At 50.2% G+C, this 23,177-nt stretch overlaps 1 protein-coding gene across 4 annotated transcripts in view; it reads right to left on the bottom strand.

Moving 5' to 3' along the window:
* Positions 1-1,957: 1,957 nt before the first annotated feature.
* WNT6 (Wnt family member 6) overlaps positions 1,958-23,177 on the bottom strand; it is a 216,551-nt gene continuing 195,331 nt past the window's right edge. For all 4 annotated transcript variants that reach the window (XM_072122325.1, XM_072122327.1, XM_072122324.1 and 1 more), the window contains exons 3-4: positions 14,710-15,014; positions 1,958-4,015 (exon numbers count right to left, since the gene is read on the bottom strand). In XM_072122325.1, the coding sequence (XP_071978426.1) occupies positions 3,554-4,015; positions 14,710-15,014 (767 nt within the window). In that variant the 3' untranslated portion in view covers positions 1,958-3,553. The remainder of the gene's footprint in view (positions 4,016-14,709; positions 15,015-23,177) is intronic.

Below are 23,177 nucleotides of genomic sequence, written 5' to 3'. Positions count from 1 at the left end.
GCTGCGTTAAAGTCTGTATAGCGTGCTCTCCCATAATGCACGGCTTTCTGGTAACAGGAATCTAGCGGAGAATCCGACTGCAGCTTTAAAACTTATTTTCTTGAGATCTCACACATTTGTAGTAGGAACATATTAAATAACTTTATTACTAAAAATACAAGATTATTGTACACACATTTCCTCTGAATCTGTACAGTGACCAGTAATGGAGATTACACGAGACAAATAAGGAAGATAAAACCTGTACATCGGGGGATCAACGCATAAAGATACAATATACAAGACATTCTCATGGTGTCCCCTGTGTAAAGCTTAAAGGGAATGTCCAGAGTCAGGAAAACAACAGCGCCCCACATATGATGAGGTTGTGTGTGGTATTGCAGCCTATTCCCGCGCTCTTTCATTTAGGACACGACCTGTGCAGAGATTTGGCACCGAACTGTCATCGATCTTGGACAACCCCTTTAATTCTTACATTGCTAACTTTTCAATATACTTTATACATTTCACGATTTCCGCTTGCTGTCGGTGAATAGGAACATTCTTGTTTACATCTAATGGTAAGAAAACTTACATGGACCTAAAAACTTTCTGATAGACAGTTGTATCCAGTGCAGGAAAAATATCAAATCTCTTCCCTGCCCTAAAGTTTGTTACAATGTATCATTCTCTGTCTCTGTTTACTGGTAGGATCAGAGTTTTATTCTATAGGATTAGGAGTCTATTCACTGACAGCAAGGAGAGGTCTTGAAAACCCTCGGTAATCTATCAGAAAGTGGCAGAATTTTATATTCACAGTTCAAACCCTAATTAGGTGTGAGGATGGAGCCGGACCCCTCCTGTGGAGGATAAGTGCTGGGGGTATATGAGTGGGGGGTCTGAGGAGATGGCGGCTCCAGTATCTTATTGTAAGTAGTGAACGTCTCCTCGTGCATCAGTCTGGCACCTGATGGTGCAGTCCGTGTCCTCAGTAGTGGATCCACAAGATATCTCCAGAATTCCTCTCCCTAATGGCGGAACCACTGATTATGGAAAGCAGGGGGTGTCCCCCATACTGGTATTATGAAGTTTGGGACCCCACCTACCCTGGGAATAAAGGCATTATGTTGAGTCCCCATTTCTGTCGCCAGATTTCACCCCATTAGACCACCAGCCCCCCCGAGGTAGGGGATGACATGTACTCTCTAGAATTCCCTCTATGTGAAATCTCCTCCAAAGTCATGTACAAATGAGCAGAGAAGAGTCATATTTTAACAGAGATAAGTCAAGTCTAGAGGCTGCAGAGGGAGTGTCGGTGTCAGTTCTGTAGCACCTAGAAACATGCTGCATGGTGTCATATAAAAGAAATGATTCTTTCAGATCACATCAGGATTGTGGGAATGTGAGCTGCAGGTTAAAGTCCAGTTCCCACATTTTTCTTTAACTGTCTCTATCTCGGATCACAGGACTACAAGACTGATATGATCTGAAAGATAATGAATAATAATTCCTTTATTTATACAGCGCACACAGATGCCGCAGCGCTGCACAGAGCTCGTCACATCAGTCCCTGTCCCCAATGGGGCTCACAATCTAATCACCCTACCAGTATGTTTTGGAGTGTGGGAGGAAACTGGAGGACCCGGAGGAAACCCATGCAAACCATGAGATTCTTATCTTTAAAATGACACCAGCAACATGTTTCTAGGAGGGAGCGTCCACAGGTTCATAATTTCAGATGCCGTTTTTGATGTCTAAAGCAGGAGTGGAGCAAAAAAAAAAGAAGAGGAGCCGCTTCTCTCCTTTACATGATGTCCTCCCCCATCATGATCCGCACCGGCTTTTGGCTGCATCTGAAAACCTGAATGTGTGGCCGCACCCTAGGATAGGGGCATCTGAAGCGACGTTCCCCTTGCAACCTCTAAACTTAACTTTTCTTTGGCAAAATATGACTCTTCTCTGCTCGTTTTCTCAAGACTTTGGAGGTGCTTTTTTTTTTATAGGTAAACGGGTGAGATTTACCTGTGAGAATTCTAGAAAGGACATTTCATCCTCTACCTGAGGGGCTGGGGGTTTATTGTAAGGGGCTGGGAGTAACATTTGGGTGTGGGAGGTGGATGGCAAAACGGAGGACCTCTCACCGTTATCCTTATTATCAGGCGGTGTCACAGAGATCACTGAATGCACACACAAGCCGTATGCCAGACAAAATGATCCAAATCCCTTTAATGGGGTTCACTAGAATTTTTGTGACAGTTTTAGTTGTTGGGGGTCTGACACACGGACCCCCGCGCCACCAACCCTCTCTATTAAAGTGCTCCAATTGAGCTGCAATATCCAGGGCAGCCACTATACAATGTGCGGCTCTGTGAGCAGTGTAGAGGCTGCCATGCTGGCCCCGGAGCAGGAGTCTGATGGGTAGGGGTGCCCGGAGCATAGAGGAGGAATGAAGATCCCCCCAAATTACGTGGTACATCATATGATTTGGATTTTCTCTGGGTAATATCATCATAGATTAACCTGTTATATGCCCCTGTAAAGGCAGCGATAACGAGTCCGACGTGCATCTAATCTGTATGGGGAAACTTTATGGGTTGCAATTTTTCAACAAACTTTGCATACATGCCTCTTCCTCCACTTATCCGGCTCCATTCCTTCACCTCTCTCAATTGACATTCAGTCCGAAATTGGTACCGAAACTGAACTCTTGTTTAGTTTCCTAAGTCTATGGAGAGGGGGAGGAAGGAGCAGGAACTGAGTGAAAAAGGAGAGACCAACTCAGAGGCTGCTGCAGCTAATAGTAAGTATCTATCTCACCCCAAGTGCTTTATTCCCATCAGTGCAGGTCAGGTACTGTCTCTATAATGTCCTATATGATCCTGCTGAGGCTTCTGAGTGAGATACTAATGAAACAGATTCTAGTCTTATAATGAGCTGGTATAATGTTACTCCTCAGGTACACACACTGGACTAGGGATCTATGCAAAGTTTGTTAAAATGTGAGATCCCCATCAGTACGAGTCTCCGGACATTATCCAATGACACGCAGTCGTCTGTCCACATATTGGGCACCAATCACCATCTATCTGCATTGCAGATCAGGGGCAGAACCCGGGGGCCGGGATATGGGAATCACTTCATATCACTTGATACTAGACCCATGATCCAAGTCCTGCTCCGGGTAATGATATCCCAAGACATTGGGATGAATTCTGTAGGATTGATGAGAACGAAGCTCCATCTTTAGTGGAAATACCATAATTATACTCCTGTATACAATTACATACACACATATATATATATATTATCTATAGATTGATACTGCTTTGTAGCCCCCTACTCATATTGATGAGTCTTTTGAGGATGTGGCCGATCCCTCTTAAAGTCGCAGTGTAGTGAGGGTCGCAGTCATCTGACCTGCATCCCCTCTGAGTCAGGCGCCCCCTTCTCAGAGCTGAGTTTTTGTTCCCTTGTCACATTAGTCATCCAGCTCTGTTATTAGAGGGGACATCTACGTCCTCGGTCGGCACCCAGGTGCCTCAGCAGATCCGTTCCCTCCTCTTCGGGCTCTGTCTCATAGGCACACGCTGAGCTCTTTCCTTTCAGTGCATTTGTTGCAGTTTACGACGCAGCACCAGTGGAAGCGGCACAGGCAGCTCTCCTCTACCACCACAGTCTCCTCCCGGTACCCCCTGCCGCAGCAGAGCAGGTCGCACCCCCCAACGTCCAGAGCAGTGCTGTTACATACACGACCCCGCGTCCCCGGGGAGCCGGTTTTTCGGTTCGCTTGGCAGAAATCGGGGGAGTCGGCAGAGTATATCAGGTCTTGTTTGTCGGGGGGTTTGATGTTGTGTCCCACCGGTATAATCGTCTTCCCATCATTCCCTCCCATGACCTTAAAGGCTCCATTAAATCGTTCCAGCAGCCGGTCACCTACTTCCCTGAAGTGCGGCATCTTCTTCCAGCAGGTGCGGAGAGTGCAGGAACCCGAGAGACCGTGGCACTTACACTCCGTCCTCATGTAGTTCTTCACTGCCTGCAAAACAGCAGGAGAAAAACATAAATCACCCCATATATAAGGACTACAAGACTGATGCTGTATTTCCACTATAAGATTAATGTGAGAGTTCAACTGCAAAGTCTGCAGAATAGTGAGTGCAGCTCTGGGGTATAATACAGGATGTAACTCAGGATCAGTACAGGATAAGTAATGTCATGTATATACACAGTGACTGCACCAGCAGCAGAATAGTGAGTGCAGCTCTGGGGTATAATACAGGATGTAACTCAGGATCAGTACAGGATAAGTAATGTCATGTATGTACACAGTGACTGCACCAGCAGCAGAATAGTGAGTGCAGCTCTGCAGTATAATACAGGATGTAACTCAGGATCAGTACAGGATAAGTAATGTCATGTATGTACACAGTGACTGCACCAGCAGCAGAATAGTGAGTGCAGCTCTGGGATATAATACAGGATGTAACTCAGGATCAGTACAGGATAAGTAATGTCATGTATGTACACAGTGACTGCACCAGCAGCAGAATAGTGAGTGCAGCTCTGGAGTATAATACAGGATGTAACTCAGGATCAGTACAGGATAAGTAATGTCATGTATGTACACAGTGACTGCACCAGCAGCAGAATAGTGAGTGCAGCTCTGGAGTATAATACAGGATGTAACTCAGGATCAGTACAGGATAAGTAATGTCATGTATGTACACAGTGACTGCTCCAGCAGCAGAATAGTGAGTGCAGCTCTGGAGTATAATACAGGATGTAACTCAGGATCAGTACAGGATAAGTAATGTCAGGTATGTACACAGTGACTGCACCAGCAGCAGAATAGTGAGTGCAGCTCTGGAGTATAATACAGGATGTAACTCAGGATCAGTACAGGATAAGTAATGTCATGTATGTACACAGTGACTGCACCAGCAGCAGAATAGTGAGTGCAGCTCTGGGGTATAATACAGGATGTAACTCAGGATCAGTACAGGATAAGTAATGTCATGTATGTACACAGTGACTGCACCAGTAGCAGAATAGTGAGTGCAGCTCTGGAGTGTAGTACAGGATGTAACTCAGGATCAGTACAGGATAAGTAATGTCATGTATGTACCCAGTGACTGCACCAGCAGCAGATAGTGAGTGCAGCTCTGGGGTATAATACAGGATGTAATTAATGGTTACAGTTGCAATTATGAAAACAACACAACTATCTAGATAAAGATATATTTATGTTTTGTTTCCTTTTTCTACTGCTTCTGAATACAAGGGGGCGCTGTTGAGTTTTTGACCTGGTTCCCTGTAGGATAATCTACCCCTGTGGCTCAGTTTCCCGACATACTTTACAGTAATGAGATAAGGATTTGTATCCTCTGTACTGGAAGGCTGGATCTCTGTACAATATATATTATCAGTCAGACAAGTCCAAACAATTCTGAACCTACAATTATCCTGACATATAAATGCTCAACCAGAAAGTGCGATGGCCCGGAGGGGTCCGGGTGCTGTGCCAAGTGCCGTTACTCAAAGTGTATCCAGACAAAATACTGTCAGCTCTGTGGGGTAATGTTATAGAGCGCGATAAGATGTCTGCAGACAGGAGGAGGAGATGCACTGTCCAAATAAGACACAAGACATGGGGCAGTATAGACAGTATAGGTGATATAGGGATTATAGGTGTAAGATAAATACTGTGGGCACGGAAAGTATTCAGACACCTTTACATTTTTCACTCTTTGTTTCATTGAAGCCAATTGGTAAAATCAAAAAAGTTTTATTTTTTGCTCATTAATGTGCCCTCTGCCCCCCAGTAATGTGCCCTCTGCCCCCCAGTAATGTGACCTCTGCCCCCCAGTAATGTGACCTATGCCCCCCAGTAATGTGCCCTATGCCCCCCAGTAATGTGCCCTCTGCACCCAGTAATGTGCCCTCTGCCCCCCAGTAATGTGCCCTCTGCACCCAGTAATGTGCCCTCTGCCCCCCAGTAATGTGCCCTCTGCACCCAGTAATGTGCCCTCTGCACCCAGTAATGTGCCCTCTGCCTCCCACAGTAATGTGCACTCTGCCCCCCACAGTAATGTGCACTCTGCCCCCCCAGTAATGTGCCCTCTGCCCCCCAGTAATGTACCCCCCAGTAATGTGCCCTCTGCACCCAGTAATGTGCCCTCTGCACCCAGTAATGTGCCCTCTGCACCCAGTAATGTGCCCTCTGCCTCCCACAGTAATGTGCCCTCTGCCCCCCAGTAATGTGCCCTCTGCCCCCCAGTAATGTGACCTCTGCCCCCCAGTAATGTGACCTATGCCCCCCAGTAATGTGCCCTATGCCCCCCAGTAATGTGCCCTCTGCACCCAGTAATGTGCCCTCTGCCCCCCAGTAATGTGCCCTCTGCACCCAGTAATGTGCCCTCTGCACCCAGTAATGTGCCCTCTGCCTCCCACAGTAATGTGCACTCTGCCCCCCACAGTAATGTGCACTCTGCCCCCCCAGTAATGTGCCCTCTGCCCCCCAGTAATGTACCCCCCAGTAATGTGCCCTCTGCCCCCCAGTAATGTGACCTCTGCCCCCCAGTAATGTGACCTATGCCCCCCAGTAATGTGCCCTATGCCCCCCAGTAATGTGCCCTATGCCCCCCAGTAATGTGCCCTCTGCCCCCAGTAATGTGCACTCTGCCCCCCGCCCCAGTAATGTGCACTCTGCCCCCCAGTAATGTGCACTCTGCTCCCCCCAGTAATGTGCCCTCTGCCCCCCAGTAATGTGCACTCTGCCCCCCGCCCCAGTAATGTGCACTCTGCCCCCCAGTAATGTGCACTCTGCCCCCCAGTAATGTGCACTCTGCTCCCCCCAGTAATGTGCACTCTGCCCTCCAGTAATGTGCACTCTGCCCCCCAGTAATGTGCCCTCTGCCCCCAGTAATGTGCACTCTGCCCCCCGCCCCAGTAATGTGCACTCTGCCCCCCAGTAATGTGCACTCTGCCCCCCAGTAATGTGCACTCTGCTCCCCCCAGTAATGTGCCCTCTGCCCTCCAGTAATGTGCCCTCTGCCCCCCAGTAATGTGCCCTCTGCCCCCCAGTAATGTGCCCTCTGCCCTCCAGTAATGTGCCCTCTGCCCTCCAGTAATGTGCCCTCTGCCCCCCAGTAATGTGCCCTCTGCCCCCAAGTAATGTGCCCTCTGCCCTCCAGTAATGTGCCCTCTGCCCCCCAGTAATGTGCCCTCTGCCCTCCAGTACTGTGCCCTCTGCCCTCCAGTAATGTGCCCTCTGTCCCCCAGTAATGTGCCCTCTGCCCTCCAGTAATGTGCCCTCTGCCCCCCAGTAATGTGCCCTCTGCCCCCCAGTAATGTGCCCTCTGCCCCCCAGTAATGTGCCCTCTGCCCTCCAGTAATGTGCCCTCTGCCCTCCAGTAATGTGCCCTCTGCCCTCCAGTAATGTGCCCTCTGCCCCCCCAGTAATGTGCCCTCTGCCCTCCAGTAATGTGCCCTCTGCCCTCCAGTAATGTGGCCTCTGCCCCCCCAGTAATGTGCCCTCTGCCCTCCAGTAATGTGCCCTCTACCCCCCAGTAATGTGCCCTCTGCCCTCCAGTAATGTGCCCTCTGCCCTCCAGTAATGTGCCCTCTGCCCCCCCAGTAATGTGCCCTCTGCCCTCCAGTAATGTGCCCTCTGCCCCCCAGTAATGTGCCCTCTGCCCCCCCAGTAATGTGCCCTCTGCCCTCCAGTAATGTGCCCTCTACCCCCCAGTAATGTGCCCTCTGCCCTCCAGTAATGTGCCCTCTGCCCTCCAGTAATGTGCCCTCTGCCCCCCCAGTAATGTGCCCTCTGCCCTCCAGTAATGTGCCCTCTGCCCCCCAGTAATGTGCCCTCTGCCCTCCAGTAATGTGCCCTCTGCCCCCCAGTAATGTGCCCTCTGCCCTCCAGTAATGTGCCCTCTGCCCTCCAGTAATGTGCCCTCTGCCCCCCCAGTAATATCCCCTCTGCCCCATCTACAATGAAAATAATAGAAATGTAGGTATATTTGCTAATTTATTAAAGAAGAAAAACTGAAATATCACAAGGTCATAAGTATTCAGAACCTTTGCCGTGACACTCATATTTAACTCCCTGTCCATTTCCCTCTGATCTGCCTTGAGATGGTTCTACTCCTTCATTGGAGTCCAGCTGTGTTTAATTAAACTGATTGGGCTTGATAAAGTAAGCACATTACTGGGGGGCAGAGGGCACATTACTGGGGGGGGGGCAGAGGGCACATTACTGGAGGTGAGAGGGCACATTACTGGGGGGCAGAGGGCACATTACTGGGGGGCAGAGGGCACATTACTGGAGGGCAGAGGGCACATTACTGGAGGTGAGAGGGCACATTACTGGGGGGCAAAGGGCACATTACTGGCAGGCGCAGACGGCACATTACTGGGGGGCGCAGAGGGCACATTACTGGGGGGCGCAGAGGGCACATTACTGGGGGGCAGAGGGCACATTACTGGAGGTGAGAGGGCACATTACTGGCAGGCGCAGAGGGCACATTACTGGGGGGCAAAGGGCACATTACTGGGGGGCAGAGGGCACATTACTGGGGGGGCAGAGGGCACATTACTGCGGGGGGGGCAGAGGGCACATTACTGGGGGGTCAGAGGGCACATTACTGAGGGGCACATTACTGGGGGGGGCAGAGGGCACATTACTGCGGGGGGTTGCAGAGGACACATTACTGCGGGGGGCAGAGGGCACATTACTGAGGGGGCACATTACGGGGGGGGGGGAGAGTGCACATTACTGGGGGGGCAGAGGGCACATTACTGGGGGGCAGAGGGCACATTACTGAGGGGGCACATTACTGAGGGGGCAGAGGGCACATTACTAAGGGGGCACAATACTGGAGGGGCAGAGGGCACATTGCTAAGGGGGGGGGGCAGAGGGCACATTACTGGGGGGGCAGAGGGCACATTACTGGGGGGGCAGAGGGCACATTACTGGGGGGCAGAGGGCAAGGGCACATTACTGAGTGGCACATTACTGGGGGGGGCAGAGGACACATTACTGCGGGGGGGGGGCAGAGGGCACATTACTTAGGGGGCACATTACTGGGGGGGCAGAGTGCACATTACTGGGGGGCAGAGGGCACATTACTGGGGGAGGCAGAGGGCATATTACTGCGGGGGGGGCAGAGGGCACATTACTAAGGGGGCACATTACTGGGGGGCAGAGGGCACATTACTGGAGGTGAGAGGGCACATTACTGGGGGGGCAGAGGGCACATTACTGGGGGGCAGAGGGCACATTACTGGGGGGGCAGCGGGCACATTACTGGGGGGCAGAGGGCACATTACTGGGGGGCAGAGGGCACACTGCTGGGGGGGGCAGAGGGCACATTACTGGGGGGGAAGAGGGCACATTACTGGGGGGCAGAGGGCACATTACTGGGGGGCAGAGGGCACATTACTGATGGGCAGAGGGCACATTACTGGGGGGGAAGAGGGCACATTACTGGGGGGCAGAGGGCACATTAATGAGCAAAAGAAAGTACTTTTTTGGATCTCACCAATTGGCAGCAATAGAACAAAGTGAAAAATGTTGAGGCGCTTAATACTTTCCGTACCCCCTGTAGATAAGGTAGATAGATCCCGGCCCCACACTGTGATCACTTACAGGTGTCATTGCTGCTTGTTGGAGCACTGTGGCCCCCTTGAGGTTTACCCTGGTACTGCATGTGTCATATACTAGTGGTGGTCTGCATGTGAATAGGATGGAGTTGCAATACCTGCACCAAAGGTCATAGTACCCAAAGCTGATCAGGGGTGACCCAGATCCGACCCACCAATCAGATATCGCTGGGCGCTCATCACTACTGCCACCTGATACATTTTTACTATCTGATTATCAGTGGTATAAAAAGCCAGGAATCAGCAGGATTCCGCCTGCAGAATGCACTGAGGATGATGGGAGTGTTCCTCCTCTATTATATGAAGTCTTAAGGAAATGGCGTTAATATTTTTCGGTAATCAGTGGGAGCAGAAGCCACATGTTGGATCGGTCGTGTTCTGGAAGAAGAAGCTGCTGAGTGTGGAATATATAAGCGACGTGTCAGCAGATAGAAGCTGTCGGATAGCGCTGCATGTGATTAGTGACGATCAGGGGGCGACACATGGGAAGTAGCGTGAGGTCAGGGGGAAGGTCACAAACCCAGAGACCATCACAGGTCACATGAATGGTCCACGGGAATTCTCTACTGGTCACACCAGGTACTGCAACATACCGAACCAGCAGACATTTAATGAAATTTTGTAGCACCTAGTGGTCATAAATAGTATTGCGGCCTCCCCGTCTCTGCACTGCGCTCTGAAGTATAATGGAAGATGCAATGTCCTGGATGTACACAGAGGCCCACGTCTACTAAGGTGTTTACACCAGTTTTCTGTATGACTTTGCACTAAACACAAATGCATTTATAAAGTTTTTACGCCAGTGTCCAACAAGACGCAGAAAATATGTGCATCTTAAGGGGCGAGTTACTGCCCGAGTCTGACCGTGTACCACAATTCTGCACCATGGACAAAGTGCACTATTAAAACTGGTGCAGACTCCCCAAATTCCGACAGATTTATGAATAATGTGCACCACAATTCATGAATCTGTCAAATTGCACTGTTTTTGATAAATGTGGGCCAGTGACTGCACCAGCAGCAGAATAGTGAGTGCAGCTCTGGAGTATAATACAGGATGTAAGGACCGATCTCGTATTGAGAACTGGCGTCCCATAGCGCTTCTCAATACGGACAGAAAGGTTTTGGCAAAGGTGCTGTTTAATCGGCTGGTGCAGTTTGCGCCCCGGCTCCTTTCGGGGACCCAGCACTGCTCTGTTCCAGGCCGCAGTACATTTAGTGCTGTGCTTTGTGTCCGGGAGGCAGTGGAGCAGGGCAGGGCTGGTAACTGGAAGGGGTATTTGCTGTCCTTGGATCAGGCAAAAGCGTTTGATCGGGTTAACCACGAGTACCTCTGGTCTGTCCTTCTGAGGTATGGCCTGCCGGGGGAGTTTGTCAATTGGCTGAAAGTTTTGTACGCAGGGGCAGAGAGTTTCCCGCTTGTGAACGGTTGGATTGGCCGCTCTTTTGAGGTCGGGTCTGGTGTTCGCCAGGGTTGTCCTCTGAGCCCACTTTTATACGTGTTCGCGATTGACCCATTCCTTAGGAGGGTTGATCGTGGGCCGTTTGTGGGAGTCGGGATGGATCGGGCAGCACCGGAAGCCACTCTTAGAGTGGTAGCGTATGCCGATGATGTCACTGTTTTCGTGTCCTCGAGAAGGGAGGCGCAATGGGTGATGTCAGAGGTCGACCGCTGCTCAGAGGCTTCTGAGGGAGATCAGGACCAAGTGGAGGAAAGTCCTTGACAAGAGGGTTCTGTTGACCCATTTCCAGAAGCCTCTGGCCCTCAGGGATTGCCCAAGTCGGGATCTGGCCGGTCTCTCCTATGCGGAGTGGGCCTATGGAGCATTTAGAGGCCTGGGTGGCCGGGACCGTTGCACGTTATTCCTAGTCAGTCTAGTGGTCAGGTACCACACGTGGAACGCACGGTGTTTAGTATCGACGCAGCGTAAAATCCTCCCGGTGGATGAGGTGGTTAGGAACATTCTGGGTGACCTGGTGAAGGTGCGCTCTCTGGAGTATGAGAGGCTGGGCACGGGGAGGGCCTCTCTCCTTAGTGTCCCTTAGTCTGTCCTCTCCCTCCTGGTGAAGGTGCGCTCTCTGGAGTATGAGAGGCTGGGCACGGGGAGGGCCTCTCTCCTTAGTGTCCCTTAGTCTGTCCTCTCCCTCCTGGTGAAGGTGCGCTCTCTGGAGTATGAGAGGCTGGGCACGGGGAGGGCCTCTCTCCTTAGTGTCCCTTAGTCTGTCATCTCCTCTCCTGGTGAAGGTGCGCTCTCTGGAGTATGAGAGGCTGGGCACGGGGAGGGCCTCTCTCCTTAGTGTCCCTTAGTCTGTCCTCTCCCTCCTGGTGAAGGTGCGCTCTCTGGAGTATGAGGGGCTGGGCACGGGGAGGGCCTCTCTCCTTAGTGTCCCTTAGTCTGTCCTCTCCCTCCTGGTGAAGGTGCGCTCTCTGGAGTATGAGAGGCTGGGCACGGGGAGGGCCTCTCTCCTTAGTGCCCCTTAGTCTGTCCTCTCCCCTCCTGGTGAAGGTGCGCTCTCTGGAGTATGAGAGGCTGGGCACGGGGAGGACCTCTCTCCTTAGTGTCCCTTAGTCTGTCCTCTCCCCTCCTGGTGAAGGTGCGCTCTCTGGAGTATGAGGGGCTGGGCACGGGGAGGACCTCTCTCCTTAGTGTCCCTTAGTCTGTCCTCTCCCCTCCTGGTGAAGGTGCGCTCTCTGGAGTATGAGAGGCTGGGCACGGGGAGGGCCTCTCTCCTTAGTGTCCCTTAGTCTGTCCTCTCCCCCCTGGTGAAGGTGCGCTCTCTGGAGTATGAGGGGCTGGGCACGGGGAGGGCCTCTCTCCTTAGTGTCCCTTAGTCTGTCCTCTCCCCTCCTGGTGAAGGTGCGCTCTCTGGAGTATGAGAGGCTGGGCACGGGGAGGGCCTCTCTCCTTAGTGCCCCTTAGTCTGTCCTCTCCCCCCTGGTGAAGGTGCGCTCTCTGGAGTATGAGGGGCTGGGCACGGGGAGGGCCTCTCTCCTTAGTGTCCCTTAGTCTGTCCTCTCCCTCCTGGTGAAGGTGCGCTCTCTGGAGTATGAGAGGCTGGGCACGGGGAGGGCCTCTCTCCTTAGTGTCCCTTAGTCTATCCTCTCCCCTCCTGGTGAAGGTGCGCTCTCTGGAGTATGAGAGGCTGGGCACGGGGAGGGCCTCTCTCCTTTGGAGGGGGTTGTCCTTTAGTGTCCCTTAGTCTGTCATCTCCTCTCCTGGTGTTGGGCTGAGGCTGACACTGTAGATTTTTGTTTTGTGTTCTGGGCATGTAGTGATGTGGGGCTTGCAGGCGCCGAACCTGGGCTTTATGTGGTTGGTTTATATGATTGTGTTATATTTTTATCATGTTGTAAATAGTGTTTATATTGTATGTATATATTGTATATAGTGTGGTCTGGGATCTAGTGTTGGGAGGGGGGTGATGGTGGTGGGATTTTGGAACTGATATTGGACACTGGTCTGGACTTCTTAATGAAAACTTTGGACATTAGACCAGTGCCTGAGGGAGGGAGTGGGCATGGGATTCAGTTTAGTGTAGGGTGCATTTTGTTTAATTAAAAATAAATAAATAATTTTAAAAAAAAAAATGTTTTTGGGTGCAGGATGTGTTATTTGTGTGGGGTGGTCTGTTATCAGAGGGTTATGTTCATATATGTTAATGATATCTTATGTTGGCTCGGTGTGCATGGGGCTGGACCAGCAGGTGAGTTGTTGTAAATATTTAGTATATATTGTACATTATGTTTGTTTTATGTTTTCTGTTTTTGTTCTGTTTTATATTATATATTTTAATAAAAGATCTACAGGATGTAATATAACGTTCTGTATGTTACGGATATTTTCCACTTCCATTAATTAATGAGTCAAGCAAATTCATACTGAGTGTCGGGTGAAGCAGAAGACCCAGGAAGAGGGAGTGAGAGATGTGGAGGACACAGGCGGAGGAGGAGGTGGAGATGGATGGGTGAGATAACACCTCCATGCTTCTCTTATGGAATGCACCTTGGATCCCCTGCAGGCAAAACCCACCACCCCCAGGAATTCTCATGGCCACTCGGCTGCCTGTGCCTCCCCAATCCATCGCTCATTGCTAATTAATTCATGATTCATGGCGGCTTCTTCCTTCTCCTGGCTCTTTAATTAAAATACTTTTCTATGATAGGAAACCGCAGATCTCTGAGCACGGAGCCAAAATCCATTGTCCTGATGCTGCTGGGTGGCTGTGAGTGACAGCGGGGAACGAGCGCAGACATTTCTGTCAGACCCTTCCCATAAATCACAGGGTTTTATGGCACTTCTCCGGTTTTTGTTTTGTTTCTTGATGCAATTAAAGGGATATTGCACAGAAGTTTATCAGATACTCTGGGGGCTATCAGCACAGTAGGTGGGAGTACGGCGGAGGTGCAAGCTACAGCGCTGGGACATCAACTTGGTGGTGACTATTACCACTTAAAGGGTCTGTCCATGGTGGATTAGGGGATTCATCACTGTGGTATTGCGGCTTAGCTCCCCTAGTGTTAATGGAGAACAATAGCAGTACCGCACACAACCTGTTGACAGAGGTGGCGCTGTTCTGTAAGAATGCAGCCATATTGTTTAGAATCCTGGATAACCCCATTGAAGAAATGGTCTGGGTGTTTTTTAGGGCCATGACTGATTCCAAAGCCAGTAGATATAACCTATATAACCCTATATGTTAGACACGTTCCAAATTCTTAATCTAGTAATCGAAGGTGAGACTCAAATCTGAATGTAGAGGAGTTTCCTTGCCTGAGAAGTATCTTAAAGTAACTACACACTAAATAAGAAGAACCTGGATTCCTTCTTCCAAAACAGCGCCCCCCTGTCCATAGGTTGTGCCTGGTACTGCAATCTGGTACTACATAGTAGCTGTGGATACATGAGGGTTTCTTTGACAGAATGAAATCAACCCCTACAACCCTTTTAAACCCTTGCAGCGCTGGTAGATATGAATATGCATTAATTAATCCCCTTAATTAATCTATGTGGGCGGAGCCTGAGCCATTGAAGATGATGAAGATATCCAGATGCAGAGAATCCTTACCAGCCTCCCTGCCTCGTTATTATGGAGATCTATCAGGGTGCGGATGTCGCTTTTCCCCTTCTTCCTCTTTGCGTCCATGAACTGTCGGGATTTCTCGTAGCCATAATCCACGTCATCTCCGCAGCCTCCCCATTCCCATGCGGATCCATCCGCTCCCGGTCCAATGGCAAGAGGTGATGGCGGCGCCCAGTTCCGGGTCACTTCACACCCGCATTGCATCAGCTCCCCCATGCTGCAGGCTTGTGTCACCGCGTGGATCACCCCGGCCGCCGTTATGGCGTAAACGAACGCCGTCTCTCGGATATCTGTGGGAATGAAACCAACCGTTAGCCAACCACATCCAGATCCTAATCAATTTCCTAAATATTCACAGATGACTGACTGCAAATCACGATACATATTATACAAGCTCGGAACTAAACTGGAGCAAATTGGATCCTCTCGGGTTTCGCTATCGCTCTTCCGCTCTTGGCCCCGGCTCAGAAGTTTGTATTTTTTGGTTTTGCCAAAGAAGGGGCGCTGCCAGTCACAATATAGGGAGGGGGTAACAGGATCCTGCCGGACTTATTGCATCTCCTAATAATTGCCCCAGGACACAATAGTATCTGTCACATCGCTCCAGGTCTGTGACAATTATGGCTTCATCGTCTCATTGTATACCGTTATGGCGACCGCATCCATCCGCCATTATTACGCTCAATTAATCGTGACTTGTGCCAACGCCCGAAGCTGTTGTCATTGCAAAGCAATAAGAATCATCTCAGGATGTCAGAAGTTTATTGCAGACACTGACTATGGATCCAGTTGGATGATGGGAGTTATGTTTCATTAGGAAGATCTACAAATAGATTTTCTACTACAGGAACATTTCAGGTAAAAGTGATACATTGGGGCTTATTTACTAAGGGTCCGTGGAGCGCATTTTCGTCGGGTTTCCCGGCGATTTCTGTTTTACGCCGAATTGCCCCAGGATTTTGCCACACGCAAATCGGATTTTCAGCGTCGGCTTGCACGCGACGGAAATCGGGGGCGGGCTGTCAGACAACCCGACGGATTCGGACAACGCACAAGATTTAAAATTTAGGAGTGTGTTGCAAGCCATGCACTTACATGCATTGGGAAGAAGAAGGTGAACTCTGGCGGACCTCAGCGCAGAAGCCACACATGCAGGATATCGGACGCACAACCTTAGTGAATCGCGGCAGCTCCGAATCCTCGTCGGACAATGCACCGGCGGATCGTGACAGGACCGGGTAAGTAAATCTGCCCCATAGTGTTATGACAAATCAGGTGCAGGACCTGGGGGTGGAGCAGGACACCACAGAACCCCCTTGGCCCTGGCATTGGCATAATGGACTATACTAGTTCGGATTTTAAAAAAAAAACTAGTAAATATAACGCAGTCAGATAATAGTATATTGTGGCGAGAAGGTATTTGAAGGGGTTTTCCATACAATAGGGGGCAAATTTACCCATAATGCATCTCAGGAAGCACCACACAGTGGGGGGGGATGCTTAAAAAATTATGAAGACCCTCATTCTCCCTGACCCTCTCCCACAAGCAAGACCAAGGAGAAGGGAGGATAGCTGCACCGGGCAGCTCCACATCATAGCAAAGGGCAGGGTGTAGCATTAAGCAGGATGTACTCCAGTACACAATAGGCAGGACCTCCATTAATCGAGATGGAGGGGGCTAGCACGAGGACAATGCTGGTCTTCAGTTCTCTCAGGCGGACCACCGGCATCTGACATTTATACTCCATGGTGTGGATGATGAATTAGTTTCCTTAGTGGGATAACCCCTTTAGTCCTCACTGTCATACTACTAGTGGCAGTAGTGGTGCCATCACTTGCAGATGCCCATTGTATAATGTTGTGGATCTTTGCATATAAAAAAAATAACTATTTTCAAAAACAGAGTATTTTAATGCAAAATTAGATCTAAAAACGTTATCTTACTAAAATGGTAAAGATCCAATAAAATGCTGCCTGTATTCACCACTAGGGGGAGCTCAACAGCCAATAGAATACTGTATTGTCAATGTATCAACAGTAAGCTCCTGAGCTCCCTCTAGTGGTGGAAGTGGGAAGCCATCAGGAATAATTGAAAGGGGTTTTCCCCCCAATACAGATATTCCTGAATGAGACCCTGACAGTCATACTCCGGGCGTCTGGTACAAGCCATGTTCTATGAGTGTACTAAGAAGAGTCTCCAACCCGTTCCTCTCCCACTCTCTGCATACATTGGCTGTGAGGGCATGCTGGGAGTTGTAGTCTTGTGACAGCTGGAGAGTTGGAAGCCATGGCTGTGGAGCTTCTCTGCGGATGATTTAGCAGGTCCCCTAAGGCTACATTATCAGTCAGGGAGCAGACGTTGAGGAAGGCGTCGGGGACATTCCTTTCACTTTACAAACGCACTTTTTATGTCCATCAAATAGGAGAAAAAATGTTCTATGGAGAAGGATTGCATCTGGATGTAGGAAGGTGTGAGGAGCTCTGGGTGCGCTGCACGGAGGCCCCACCTGCAGGGGTACTACTATATGTGGCCCGTGTCCTGCATTTGTCAGGACCAGTATACAGGCTCCAGTGACCCCATAACTCATCCAAGAGTCCTCCAGCAGCAGGTTGTCCCCTATTAGGATAACATGGCTGTTGTCTCCCCAGAACAGTGCCACACCTGATCACAGGGCTTGTATGGTATTGCATCTCAGTTCCATTCTATTTAACGGGTTGTTCCAACTTGGCATAACCTCCAATGATCCTAAGAATGAGGATCCTGTTCCCTAATGGCTGAAGATGAGCTCCTATGTGTGGGATTATCGGGGAGAGCTGTACGCTGTACTACCTCCTCTCGTATGGAATGGATGGAGTGGCAGTGCGCATGCTGACCTGAGAAAAACTGGACCCCTTTTTACCTAATCAATGGGAGTCCAGAAGTTGGACCCCACTAATCAACACGTTATCCTTTGTGCATGTTGTCGGTAGCAGCAGGACTGTGAAATATGAATTTATATTCCAGGACTGTAGCTTCTCCAAGTGCTCTGAGGGTGTGTCCTCACACTGCTGTGCTCTTGGCTCTATGCATTAAACTGCTCCACCCTCCTCCTCTATGCAAAAGATGTAACAGGTGTCTGGTTGAATACTACAGCATTAAGCAGATGAGCAGTGTGAGCATCCCCGGTGCACTTGGAGAAGCTATAGTCTTGGAATTTAAATCTATATATCACAGTCCTGCTGCTACTAATAGCAAACACAAAGCTCTGATCACACATCTCTCCAGGAACAATACCCAGAACTGGCTGCAGAGAGCACAGAGCACAGCAGTGTGAGGGGACGTGCCCCCTAATGCACTTGGAGAAGCTATGATCTAGAAATATCAATTCACAGCCCTGCTGCTACTAACAACATGCACAATATGGGTATGATTACACACGTCTCCAGGGACAATACCTAACACTTCCTGTCTCCTCTACTGTTACCCCTACTGACAGGTTCCCTTAAAAGTAGTGGATTCAGAATAGCAAAGCAAAGACTTTTGATGCAGCTTTGACTGTGGCAGGAGTATGACAGATGACGCAGCCTCAGATGCAAATAGCTGCTGGGACATTAGGGGTCCTTGTGCCTCGTGCTCCCTCTCCTCTGAGCCCCCGGATTACTGCTGAGACGTGTCCCCCCATAGATGTGATGAAGTCATTAACAATGTGCGGCTTCAATATACAGAGAATGTTTAATAGTCTGGGACCCCCGGGGTACAAGTATCTCTGGCGGTCTCCCTGTCACACGGCATCCTAGGGGTCACGACTCCTCTTCATCCCCTAATCCTTTCATCCACCATTGATGCCTCCCTGGGATTTGTCTGATGGGAAGGGGCTTCAGGTGCCCTTACAAGGGTTTACAGCACATATTTTAGGACAGACCCCCCTGGTCTCAGGGATGATGTACCCTCTCCGGGGGTGATCAGACAATGGGAGTCATTTACTAAGGGCCCGATTCGCGTTTTCCCGACGCGTTACCCGTTATATTTGCGCCAATTTTCCCTGAATTGTCCCGGGGTTTTTGGCGCACGCGATCGGATTGTGGCGCATTGGCGCCGGCATGCACACGACGGAAATCGGGCGGTGTGGCCAAACGAAAACCCAACGCATTCGGAAAAACCGCCGCGGAGCTTGCACTTACCTTCACTCAGCCCGAGCCGGTGAACTCCAGTGCGTTCCGGGGAACTTCAGCGCAGCAGCGCCACCTGGTGGACGTCGGAGGAACTACCTTCATAAATCCCGACCGAACCCGAATCCTCCGCAGAGAACGCGCCGCTGGATCGCGAATGGACCGGGTAAGTAAATCTGCCCCTTTGTATCACACTTTATACTGATCCTTTATCTTTAGAGGTAGCGGGATTAGTAGTGATGCCCAGTAACGGGCCAGGACCTGCATGTACTGGATCTATTCTGGGCAGGATTGGGTCAGGAACTTCCCCGGAGGTCCTAAGGACAATTACAGTGCACATCTGTCATGCACCACATAATACCTAAATAATCCTGCTGTACAGTGCAAGAATTATCCTCAGAGCACCTCAATATTACCTCTGACCTGGCTTTTGTTCCCCGTTATTGCCCCTGTCCTGTCAGAGACGAAGTAGGGGGCAGGAAGAAGGGGACCCCAGTAGGACAGGGGCAGGAAGAAGGGGACCCCAGCAGGACAGGGGCAGGAAGAAGGGGACCCCAGTAGGACAGGGGCATGAAGAAGGGGACCCCAGTAGGACAGGGGCAGGAAGAAGGGGACTCCAGCAGGATAGGGGCAGGAAGAAGGCGACCACATCAGGACAGGGGCAGGAAGAAGGGGACTCCAGTAGGATAGGGGCAGGAAGAAGTGACCCAGCAGGACATGGGCAGGAAGAAGGGGACCCCAGCAGGACAGGGGCAGGAAGAAGGGGATCCCAGCAGGACAGGGGCAGGAAGAAGGGGACTCCAGTAGGATAGGGGCAGGAAGAAGTGACCCAGCAGGACAGGGGCAGGAAGAAGTGACCCAGCAGGACATGGGCAGGAAGAAGGGGACCCCAGCAGGATAGGGGCAGGAAGAAGTGACCCAGCAGGACATGGGCAGGAAGAAGGGGACCCCAGCAGGACAGGGGCAGGAAGAAGTGACCCAGCAGGACAGGGGCAGGAAGAAGGGGACCCCAGCAGGACAGGGGCAGGAAGAAGGGGACCCCAGCAGGACAGGGGCAGGAAGAAGTGACCCAGCAGGACAGGGGCAGGAAGAAGGGGACCCCAGCAGGACAGGGGCAGGAAGAAGGGGATCCCAGCAGGATAGGGGCAGGAAGAAGTGACCCAGCAGGACATGGGCAGGAAGAAGGGGACCCCAGCAGGACAGGGGCAGGAAGAAGTGACCCAGCAGGATAGGGGCAGGAAGAAGTGACCCAGCAGGACATGGGCAGGAAGAAGGGACCCCACGAGGACAGGGGTAGGAAGAAGGGGACCCCAGCAGGACAGGGGCAGGAAGAAGGGGATCCCAGCAGGATAGGGGCAGGAAGAAGTGACCCAGCAGTACATGGGCAGGAAGAAGGGGACCCCAGCAGGACAGGGGCAGGAAGAAGGGGACCCAGCACGATAGGGGCAGGAAGAAGTGACCCAGCAGGACATGGGCAGGAAGAAGGGACCCCACGAGGACAGGGGTAGGAAGAAGGGGACCCCAGCAGGATAGGGGCAGGAAGAAGGGGACCCCAGCAGGACAGGGGCAGGAAGAAGGGACCCCACGAGGACAGGGACAGGAAGAAGGGGAGAGGACCCTAGCAGGATAGGGGCAGGAAGAAGGGGACCACATCAGGGCAAGTGCAGGAAGAAGGGGACCCCAGCAGGATAGGGTCAAGAAGAAGTGACCCAGCAGGACATGGGCAGGAAGAAGGGGACCCCAGCAGGACAGGGGCAGGAAGAAGGGGACCCAGCAGGACAGGGGCAGGAAGAAGGGGACCCCAGCAGGACAGGGGCAGGAAGAAGGGGACCCCAGCAGGACAGGGGCAGGAAGAAGGGGACCCCAGCAGGACAGGGGCAGGAAGAAGGGGATCCCAGCAGGACAGGGGCAGGAAGAAGGGGACCCCAGCAGGACAGGGGCAGGAAGAAGGGGATCCCAGCAGGACAGGGGCAGGAAGAAGGGGATCCCAGCAGGACAGGGGCAGGAAGAAGGGGACCCCAGCAGGACAGGGGCAGGAAGAAGGGGATCCCAGCAGGACAGGGGCAGGAAGAAGGGGATCCCAGCAGGACACCGCTTGCTCCCAAACTTCTGCTTCCTCCTCAGCAACCAATAATTTAGGATATTTTTAGCAATGAAAGTATCAGCAGCGATGGGATCAGATGCGGATGACAAGACAGAGGTAAACGGTGGCAAGGAAATGTCCCTCAGTGCAGAGCTCTGTCCAGCCGCAGCAGGGAAGTGACATCATTCATCATTCTCCAACATCTCTGCCAGCTGTCAGTGAATTGGAACACTGTTTGCACATCTGGTACATAGACCAACCACAGGCCACCAATTATTATACTGCCGCCTTATTTATTGTATATATTACACAATGGACGTATCTACAAACATAGCATCTATAGCCGGTACTATGGGGTCATTATGGTGTTGTATTTTCTCTGTACTGTGACATCACTGTGTGTATTATCCCCTGTACTGTGCCATCACTGTGTGTATTATCCCTGTACTGTGACATCACTGTGTGTATTATCCCTGTACTGTGACATCACTGTGTGTATTATCTCTGTACTGTAACATCACTGTGTGTATTATCCCTGTACTGTGACATCACTGTGTGTATTATCCCTGTACTGTGACATCACTGTGTGTATTATCTCTGTACTGTGACATCACTGTGTGTATTATCCCTGTACTGTGACATCACTTTGTGTATTATCCCTGTACTGTGACATCACTGTGTGTATTATCCCCTGTACTGTGACATCGCTGTGTGTATTATCCCTGTACTGTGACATCACTGTGTGTATTATCCCTGTACTGTGACATCACTGTATTATCCCCTGTACTGTGACATCACTGTGTGTATTATCTCAGGACTGTGACATTACTGTGTGTATTATCCCTGTACTGTGACATCACTGTGTGTATTATCTCTGTACTGTGACATCGCTGTGTGTATTATCTCTGTACTGTGACATTACTGTGTGTATTATCCCTGTACTGTGACATCACTGTGTGTATTATCCCTGTACTGTGACATTACTGTGTGTATTATCCCTGTACTGTGACATCACTGTGTGTATTATCTCTGTACTGTGACATCACTGTGTGTATTATCCCTGTACTGTGACATCACTGTGTGTATTATCTCTGTACTGTGACATCACTGTGTGTATTATCCCTGTACTGTGACATCACTGTGTGTATTATCTCTGTACTGTGACATCACTGTGTATATTATATCTGTACTGTGACATCACTGTGTGTATTATATCTGTACTGTGACATCACTGTGTGTATTATCCCTGTACTGTGACATCACTGTGTGTATTATATCTGTACTGTGACATCACTGTGTGTATTATCCCTGTACTGTGACATCACTGTGTGTATTATCCCTGTACTGTGACATCACTGTGTGTATTATCTCTGTACTGCGACATCACTGTGTGTATTATCCCTGTACTGTGACATCACTGTGTGTATTATCCTGTACTGTGACATCACTGTGTGTATTATCCTGTACTGTGACATCACTGTGTGTATTATCCCTGTACTGTGACATCACTGTGTGTATTATCTCTGTACTGTGACACCACTGTGTGTATTATCCCTGTACTGTGACATCACTGTGTGTATTATCTCTGTACTGTGACATCGCTGTGTGTATTATCCCTGTACTGTGACATCGCTGTGTGTATTATCTGTACTGTGACATCACTGTGTGTATTATCCCTGTACTGTGACATCACTGTGTGTATTATCCCTGTACTGTGACATCACTGTGTGTATGATCCCTGTACTGTGACATCACTGTGTGTATTATCCCTGTACTGTGACATCGCTGTGTGTATTATCCCTGTACTGTGACATCACTGTGTGTATTATCTCTGTACTGTGACATCACTGTGTGTATTATCTCTATACTGTGACATCACTGTGTGTAGTATCCCTGTACTGTGACATCACTATGTGTATAACCCCTGTACTGTGACATCGCTGTGTGTATTACCCCTGTACTGTGACATCGCTGTGTGTATTATCTCTGTACTGTGACATCACTGTGTGTATAATCTCTGTACTGTGACATCACTGTGTGTATTATACCTGTACTGTGACATCACTGTGTGTATTATCTCTGTACTTTGACATCACTGAGTGTATTATCTCTGTACTGTGATATCACTGTGTGTATTATCTGTACTGTGACATCACTGTGTGTATTATCCCTGTACTATAACATCACTGTGTGTATTATCCCTGTACTATAACATCACTGT

This window comes from Engystomops pustulosus, chromosome 8, assembly GCF_040894005.1.
Source record: "Engystomops pustulosus chromosome 8, aEngPut4.maternal, whole genome shotgun sequence".
Classification (NCBI taxonomy): Eukaryota; Metazoa; Chordata; class Amphibia; order Anura; family Leptodactylidae; genus Engystomops; species Engystomops pustulosus.
This window is presented reverse-complemented; position numbering and strand designations above follow the sequence as displayed.